We start from the raw sequence: 9515 nt of genomic DNA, 5'->3' as shown, positions 1-9515 counted from the left end.
AACATTGGATTGGCATTTGATGGTACCCCATTGCAAATAAATCAAGGCATTTAATTAGTGCATTTTAATATCGAGAACCCCCCGCAACTAAAACCCATGAAATATTTCTGTAAGGGGTATCGTTTGGTACGAAAGCAACCCTGCCATCAGCTCAGGTCTGTCACACTTCAGATGGATTACCCAGGGGGCACTGCTTCCGGCGCGCCTGCGCACAGCTCCGAGTCCCGGCGCGCACGCGTATTGCGCCATTCGGCCGGGACTGTCATGGCTGCTTCTGTCCTCTGTCGGCTGTCGCTCGGGTCAAATGGCAGAGCCGCGGCCTGCTCTGCTTGCAGGGTAAGGACCAAACGGCAGGCCGGGCCTGGAGGAGTTGGGTCCTCTCTGAGGAATGGCTCTGGGTGGGGTAGTGCGGTGTTGCGTAGATGCGGGAAGAAGCCCCCCAGGGAGGGGAGTGGTGGTCTCGGGTCTGGCGGACGGACTCGGGCGGTGTTTGCGTACCGCTCATCTCCCTCCCCGGCCCTATCAAGCTCCCCATCCACAAACTCCGTGACCCCCATCACTGTCCCGCCCCATTTACCAATTCTTCTCATATTCACCTTCCCGATGGAGCCCTGCCCAATATCGGCCCCCCATAGCGCCAGGCGAATCCTGACCCTAATGATCAAGATAACTTCTCAGTACCATTTAACATTGATCTTCACCTCTAAGTTTATGTAAAGGTCACTAGCAAGATGATCATTTTTTGATAAAGTAATACTGTATTTTAGAATAATGCCCTGCTTCCTAACTCACTCTAAGTTCCATTTATCCATCACCCCCGTGCCCGTTGATCAACGTTGGTCTCCAGTCCATCAACACCTTAAATTGTTCAATTTAAAATTCTCATTCACTTTTCCACATCTCTCTGTGGCTTTGCCCCTCTCTGTCTCTGTAACCCCCTCAGCCTACAGTCTTTTTCGATCTTTGTGCCTCTTGAGGGTGATCTGGCTGTGACAGCTGTCACCCCATTGATCGCTAGGGTTGATTTGGCTGATCTGCTCCATCTTCCCCCAGCTTCATGTGCATCCCTCCCAAAGCTCAGCGCTCGGTTGCAGAGGATGACTTCCTAGAAGAGGACCGCTCTGCTGCTCTAGGGTATATGACATAACTACACTCCCCTGCTAGGCTCAACTTCCAAGACCATTTGTAGGGTGATGTAGGGAAGTCAAGCTCCAAGACTTCCAAATCTGGCCTCTTATCCATACCTCACTTCCTTTGCCCCAACATTGGCAACGATGCTTTCAGCTATCTAAGATCTAAAAATCCCAATATAAACATCTGTGCCTCCATACCTCTCTTTGTTTCTTTAAGATGCTCCTTGAAACATACTTCTTGGAGCAAGTTTTGGCCATCTTTCCTTTTGTTCTTTGGCTCAGTGTGATTTTTTGATTGATTATGCTCCTCTAAAACCCTTTACAGCACTTTACACAATTAATTGTACTATTTAAATGCAGGTTGTTCAGTATTGGGTTAGCTGTGGCTCAATTTGTAGTGCACTGACCTGAATCACAAGGTTCTGGGTTCAAGTCCCACTCAAGTGTTTGAGCATAAAGATCAAGGCTGATGTTCCAATGCAGTACTGAGGAAGCATTGTACTATTGGAGGTGCCATCTTTCAGATGAAATGTTAAACCGAGGCCCCGTTTGCTGCTTGGGCGGATGTGAAAGATCCCATAGCATTTTGAAGAAGGGGAGTTATCCCTAGTGTCCTGGCCAATATTTATCAGTATTGTGAAAAACAGGTTATTTGGCCCCTCTATTGCTGTCTCTGCAAAAGCTGACTGTAAATTGGCTGCTGCTTTTCCTAATTTTCAACAGTGACTACACTTCAAAAAGCACTCCATTGACTGTAAATCACCTTGAGACAACTGTTGGTTGTGAAAAGTATGATATAAATTAGTTTTTACAAGCACATGTATTTTAAATTTTAATTAGACATTAGCTATTGAATGAATATCCGTTGTGATTGATTTCTGTATGCTGCAATAGGAGATTAAAGGAGTAGCCAGGTGCAGTACAGTTGCCTTAAATTGTTTGGAATTGAGATTTCTGTTAACCATTGCACAAACCTTTGTTCTGTTGAACATCTTTAGAATGCAAATGCCCTCTTTCCCCATTGAGTCATGTAACTGCTTAAAGTCTGTGAAATGTGTACAGCATCTTTTTCTTTACTCCCAGTTCTTTCAGATCATATTTAAAAATTCACTCTTTTAATACAAGAATTGCTGACAAGGCCATTGTTTATTGCGCATCCCTAGTTTTCCTTGTGAAGATGGTGTTGAGCTGCTTTCTTGAACCGCTACAGTCAGTTTGGTGAAGGTCTTACTATAGCGCTGTTCAGGAGCTCTGGGATTATGACTGTAGGGATTTGGACTCTCTTGTTCAATAAACCTTGTTGGTTTGCATTTAAATTAATGATTGTCCTTTTTGCCAATAAGGTTATTCCTTGACAAGAACGTTCTTACTCTGGGGTTTAGTATAGAGTCCAAAGATTACCACTTAAAATCCCACTAGTCAAGGCATGGCATGATACACATGTTCAGCATGTGTCAGTCTGTCTTTCCCTGGATCCCAGGACTCCTGGGGTCTTCTCTTGGTTCTTTGAACCTGGTTTCTTGATCTACAACGTCCTTGGAGATGTCAACTTAGTCAACTTGACTCTAACATATATACAAAGACTTTTGCAGCTTTAAGATCTCGATTCAAGTTTCCCAGTCTACCATGACTGCTGTAGCTTTCAGTCCATCTTAACTGCTGATGTGGTATATTTCACAGCTGCTTGCTGAATGTTTTTCTCTCTCTCTCTCTTTTCAAGCTATACACTTTTCAACTGCCACTGAGTATTTCTCGCTTTCAAGCTGAAAGCAGCTTCCTAATAAAGAATGTTCACTTCCTCATAAGGCAATAATCTTTAGCCCTAATACTGGATTCTGATGGTGATCTCTATGCTGGATTCTTACAGCAATCCCCAACCTGAGAGTATTATTTTCGTCACTTCTGGGTTCTTATGGTAACCCCCAACCTTTGACAATTACCCATCGTCCTGCCCTGACAAATGCCTCTGGCAAGTGTCCTCTGACAAATGCTATCCCTTGGCAAGTGCAAGTGCACTTTTATACCTGTTTTGTAGGCAGCTTTTTGCAACATTCAGCCCAAGTCTGTGAACAACTTGTGAACAACACAACTAATAACCTCTAACCAAATACTTGCAATTCTTAACCAATGGGAAGCATGATTCTGGCTTCCCTGCAACAAACCAACCTTAGCTTGTATCCTTTTACTTACAATTCTAGCCCTTAGGCCATTCCTTCTAGCCAATCAGTATCACAATCTTGGCTTCTGTTTACTGCTAGACTTGCTGAAACCCAAATGTACTCCACCCTAGCTTTAACTCCACATGATCTCTCAAAGTTACGTTCAGTATTTTGGCACTTAACGGTATGCCAATTTAATGAGTACTTAACATCCCAATGATACATACAAATGAAGACTTTTCATCAAGTTTAAGTACAGTACAGTTTGATAACTTAAGCCTTATTAATTACAAAAATGTGTCAACGAAGTGAAGTCTAACATGACCAGCAACGATGAAGAGACAGCAATATGTGTCCCAAGCCAGAATGGGGTGTGCGACTTGGAGGTGATGCTGTTCCCATACAACTGTTGTCCTTGTCCTTCGAGGCGGTGGAGGTTGTGAGTTTTGGGGGAGGTTGCTTGGGCCAGTCATTTCAGTGTAAAGATGCATCCTTGTTGAAAGCAAACTAATTTTCCATCCCTGTTTTGTCTCCATTCAATTTAGGAGTATTCCAGTACATGCTTTCTTATTCTGAAGCCAGCTAATGATTCTAGTAACTTTTTAATTTTTCTTGTCCTCTTTGTTGCTGCCGCTTTCCAAAGCTGAATGAATTCCCCTGTTCTCTAGAATGTTTAACACCACAAAGTGATTTCAATTGTAATTTAAAATATCTTAAAATGTACAGTAATTCAAACATCCAAAACTCTGAACCCCTCCATGTTCTAATTCATACCAAGTCCTGTTGGCCAACATCCCCATGCTTGTTGACCTGTACTGGCTCCCAGATGAGCAACTCCTTGATTTAAAATTCTAATCCTTGTTTTTGAATCCTCCCATGGCCTCTCCCCCTCCTTACTTTGTAACCTTCTCCAGCACTGGAAGTTTCTAAGATATCTAGGGTCCTTCAGTTTTGGTCTTTTGAGCAGCCCTGATTTTAATCGCTCCATGATTGGTGGCTGTGCCTTCTGTCTGGGCCCGAGTCTCTGGAATTCACTCTCTAAGCCTCTCTGCCCCTATCTTTATTCCTCTATGATGCTCCTTAAAACCTATTTCTTTGATCAGGGTTTTTGCTTGCCGCCCTACTATTTCCTTGTGTGGTTTAGCATCAAATTTTGTTCGATAATATTCCTGTGAGGTGCCATAGACTGTTTTGCTATGTTAATGGTGCTTTGTAAATATTTGCTATTGTTGAAGCTACAGCTTGTTTACATTGAAAGTAAAAGGATCAATGACAAAGTTATTACAATGACTAATATATATTTACCATGATATTGATTGATATTGTTTTTGTTACTGATTTTCATTTAACAAAGTTTCTATGATAAGGTCAAGCTTGGTAATATTTTTGTTTTGTTTTCCATGATAAAACATCTGCATATTCAAATCGACCCTTCAAACAGCTGTCATAGGAAGCTTAAGAGGCTCCTCTTAAGCTGTATTGGCAACTGACTTCATCATAGGAGAAAGACAGGCACAGAAGTATTTGAGATTTTCTAAACTCCATCTCCAGATCCATGTTTTAGATTTCCTTGTCACCAGCTGCATAATCCAAATCCTCTTGAGGACCTTAGGCAATGAGGCATGCCTATGTTGATGCCCTCAACAGGCCACTATTCTTCACAGTCCCTCCTTTGTGTCATAAATCTGCCTTGTCCCTTTGGTCACAGGCTGAAGGAAACACTATGAGTTCCAAAACACAGTGCAAAACTGGGCATGTGCCATTTATATACTCAGCTTAAACCTCCACCATGACCTTGCTATCATTAAAAGAGAATGGGAAAGATTTTTCTCCCTTTTCTCAGTCCGATGGACCTGTGTCCAAGCTAAAATTGGCATTCGTCGGAGTTCCCAGGTAATGATGAAAACCCGCTATTTGGACAACATCGTTTTTATGTTCCAATTATATAACAGTAATTTCTCTTATGAAAATAGTCTGGGTTTGACAGGTAGCTACAGTGTTATACAAAATGAAAATACTGAGGACGCAGAAAATCTGAAATAAAAACCGAAATGTTTTTATTAAACCCTGTCTGACGCTTCCTCCTATCTTCCCAGGAACTATGACCTCACCACTGAACGTCAAACTGTTTTTTTCTCAGGACTCGCTACTTCATCCCCTCTAGAGACCTTCCCTCCATGGTCTTCAAGCTCTTCATTCCAACCCCAAACTACCCACATCTAACTCTTCCCCAAAATGCACGAACAAGACTGTTCTGGTGGACCCAACATCTCAGCCTGTTCCTGCCCCATAACTGATTACTTCCTATTGCGGCTCTGTTTTTTCTCTCCTTGTCAAGTCTCTTCCCGACTTCATCTGTGACTCTTCCAATGTGCTCTGGTTAGTTTCAGTTCTGGCCCTCACTATCTCCTTTTCATCATGGACATCCAAACTCTCTAGACCAGAATCAGAACGTTCTGAGAGCTCTCTGCTTCTCCCTTGACGGAGACCTAACTGGTTTCCAAACTCCCCCATCCTCTTCCGTCTGGCTGAACTTCTTGTTCAACCCCTCTCACTTTCTCTAAAAAAACGGTGTTGCTATGGGTACCCAAAGGTGTCTTAGCTATGCCTGTCTTTTGTGTGCTATGTGAGATGTTCTTTGCTCCTGTCCTACTCAGGCCCCTCCTTAACCTCTCCTTCTGGTTTATTATTGACTATATTGGTACCGTTTCCTCTTCTCAGCCTGAACTTGAAAATTTCAACGACTTTGCTTCCAATTTCCACTCTTCTCTTGCCTTCATATGGTCCATATCCAATTCTTCCCTTCCTTTCTTTGACTTCTCTGCCTATTCCTAGAAATGGAGACAATCAACCAATATTCTCTATAAGCCCACTGACTCCCATAACTAACGCAACTACACTTCTACAAACCCCGTTTCCTGTAAAAACTCTTTCATTCTCCCAATTTTTAAAATTTCTCTTGCATATGTTTGGACGATGCAACCTTCCAAGTTAGTGCTTCCAATATGTCTTCCTTTTTTGAACCAAGGATTCCACCCGCCGCACCCCCCACTTCGTTGACTGGGCCATCGACTGTATCTGTTTTATTTCACACAATTCTCTCACCCTTCCCCTCTCTCCCAGAATCATGATAGAGTTTCCCATGTTCTCAGCTTCCAACCCACCAGCTTCCATATTCAACAGATCATCTTCCACCACGCTCACCACCTCCCATGTTATGCCACCACCAAGCCAATAGCTTCTCCTCTCTCCCCTTTCAGTAGTCCAAAGGGCCACTTCCCTCGTAATACTCTGGTCAACTTCTCAGTCATCCTTTCCATCCCTGCTCCTTTCCTCTGGCACCTGTCTGCACAAGCGGAGGCGATGTAACATCTTCCCTTCTTCCTTCTCACCGTCCAAGGCCCCATGCACTCCACCCAGCCACTTACTTGCACTTTCAATTCTATTTTCTCTGCTCACAATGTGGTTTCATCTCCATCGGACATTATGTAGCAGAATATCACTACTGTATGAAAAAAAACTATCAGCTTTATTTTCTACTTCTAGATTTTTGGTGGGTCCTTAAATCTAGTTGGAAATGAAATCCAGCAGCAGCAACAAAGAAATCTCTCTCTTCATGAGTATCTGAGTATGGATTTACTGAAGAATGTGGGCATAAGTATCCCAAAAGGACAAGTTGCCAGTTCAGCTGATGAAGCCTTCAAAGTTGCCAAAGCAATAGGTATGCCTCGCCCCGCATATTAAAAATACTTAATGTGAAAACTCAACATTAAAGTGAAGATTTGGTGGTGCTGATTATTTCAATTGAGCACTTTTATGTTAAAAAAGTCTGATTCAGAGCCAATATCCTGCCTTTTTGATCATCCTTCTGATTTACTTTGACTTCAGTGACCCAGAAGTTGGAAAAACTAATCTAAATAGCCACATAGTATTTCAAACTGTTACTATTCTGTTTTCCTGTTCTTCAGCCAGTGAAACATGCAAATCTGCCTTTTTTAAATAGTGTGCCAATATCTTAGACTCAGGGCTGCATGGCCTAGTCTTGTCAATCCGTGTTCACTAATGCTCACTAAAGTTCTATTATAATCTATTATTGTATTATAACAAAGGAGCTTGATGTTATGGTGTTACGTTTGTCAATTGAGATTTATCTTTTTAATGGATTTGATTATATATTTGTAATGGTATCCATAACTCCACAGATGGCCTAGTGAATATAAGCACTACCTGATATAGTATTGAGTCATACGGAGGGGGTGGGGGGGGGGGGAGTGGAGATGGGAGGGGGGGGGGGGTGGTGGAGAGGGGGGAGAGGGAGGAGGGGGAGGGGGAGTGGAGGGGAGGGGGTAGGGGTAAGGGCAGGAGTGCAGGGGGTAGTGGGGAGGGGGCAGGCGGGGGGAGGGGGTAGTGGGGAGGAGAGGAGGGGGAGGGGGATGGGACGGGGAGGGGGGAGGGGGTGGAAGGGGAGGGGGAAGGGGCAGGGGGAGTGGAGAAGGGGCAGGGCAGGGGGTGGAAGGGGAGGGGGAAGGGGAGCGGGGATGGGGAGGGGGAAGTTTGCAGGTCCAATCCTTGCTCTGCTGAACTAGCTTATCTCAGTGACAGGAATATGTGAGGAATTGAAATTGGCCTCTGCATTCTAGTCTAGAGAGAATGATTGCCTTATAAATCTAACTTTTTTGATCCACTGACTTGCAGAAAATGTATGAGTATGGATGGTTACTATGTAAGGAGAAGGCCTTTTTTGTGACAGCTAAAGACAACAATTGGCATTTACATAGTGCCTTTTAATGCAGAAGAAAATCATCCCAAAGAGCTTCACATAGATAATCAGGAATTGGCATTGAGTCATAAAAGGTGTTAGGTGGGTGAAGGAGGAAGGGAAGGTGAAATTCTATCCTCAGCCCCCCTGTGAGAGGAATGACAAGGGCTTGGATGGTAACTCCGTTCAACTTCTCCTCCTCCTCCTACAGTGGCATTTTGAGGCATGGGTTGAAGCAAGGTGTAGGTCAACAAAGTTCCTACTTGAGAAGAAATTTTTGGCTGTAATGAAGGGGAAGGTAGATGATGGCCTGTCTTTTTGCCTCTATTCGTCCCTCCTTTTGCTCCATTAGATGAAATATCCAGCTGCTCTTCCTGACTGAAGTAATGACCTTATCATTGCATCTTTCTGCCTAGCTCTTCTCTGCCTCTTCCCTACCCTGCCTCCCTTATTGCTGAAGTCTTGCTTTGGTAGTCACTGATGGAGCATTGTGACTCAGAATAAGAAATTATATACTTGTCTCTTCAAGTGCATAGAGTATAGAATTTATTTTACATACGTGACAATGTGAAGCTCTCAGGGGGTCTAGGCAGGATAAGTAGAGAGAAACAGTTCCCATTGGCGGAAAGGTGGAGAATCAGAAGGCAGTAATTATGAGGTGATTGGCAAAAGGACCAACGGTGACCATGAAAATACTCTTTTCTGCAGTGAGTGGTTAGGATCTGGATGAACTGCCTGTGTTTGTGGTGGAGGCAGGTTCAATCGTGGCTTTTAAAAAGGAATTGGATAAATATCTGAAGAGAAGAAATTTGCAGGGCAATGGGGAGAGGAAAGAGGAGTGGGACTAACTGTGTGGCCCTTGCTCAGAGGCAGCACGGACCTGACAGGCTGAATGGCCTCTTTCTGTGCTGTAACCATTCTATGATTCCTGTTTTTATGTTGAAAAGGTAGATGTGAAATGGTATCCCCCTTCCTTGCCCCAAATACAACTGTTTTCTGCATTGCCAATATTTGGCCACTGGGTGGTGTGAATGAGCATGAAACAATATATGCTGTGAAATGTGTGGACAGTCGGAAATAAGTAAATAAACATGAACGTAAGAAACAACAAGAATGGTAAAAGGCTGTTTGGCCCATCATTGCTTCTCCCTTTAATTTTTTCTGTATGACATCTAATTGTTGCCATCTCCATGGCTTTGTCTCTTACCTTGCTGGACAAATTATTCTAAACATTTGTTCATAAATGCCAGCACACGTGGCAGAAAATACATATACTTTTTCTTAACATTAATGTGCTTTTAAGGTATCTCCACTCTTATTATAATTATGGCGAGCCAAATCATTCTAGGAGGAGTGGCTTTTGGCTCTTTACTAAAAACAGCCCCGCTGTCCTAAATCAGAGGAGGGATACACTTGGGCTACTGGTATCTCCCTCATAGCTGGTTTAAATGTAATACTAGTGGA

At 43.3% G+C, this 9515-nt stretch overlaps 1 protein-coding gene across 2 annotated transcripts in view; it reads left to right on the top strand.

The window, feature by feature from the left end:
- The first annotated feature begins 245 nt into the window (after positions 1-245).
- LOC121282621 (succinate--CoA ligase [ADP-forming] subunit beta, mitochondrial-like) overlaps positions 246-9515 on the top strand; it is a 115891-nt gene continuing 106621 nt past the window's right edge. For both annotated transcript variants that reach the window (XM_041196402.1, XM_041196401.1), the window contains exons 1-2: positions 246-336; positions 6839-7013. In XM_041196402.1, the coding sequence (XP_041052336.1) occupies positions 265-336; positions 6839-7013 (247 nt within the window). In that variant the 5' untranslated portion in view covers positions 246-264. The remainder of the gene's footprint in view (positions 337-6838; positions 7014-9515) is intronic.

The sequence above is a fragment of the Carcharodon carcharias genome, chromosome 9, assembly GCF_017639515.1.
Source record: "Carcharodon carcharias isolate sCarCar2 chromosome 9, sCarCar2.pri, whole genome shotgun sequence".
Taxonomy (NCBI): domain Eukaryota; kingdom Metazoa; phylum Chordata; class Chondrichthyes; order Lamniformes; family Lamnidae; genus Carcharodon; species Carcharodon carcharias.
This window is presented reverse-complemented; position numbering and strand designations above follow the sequence as displayed.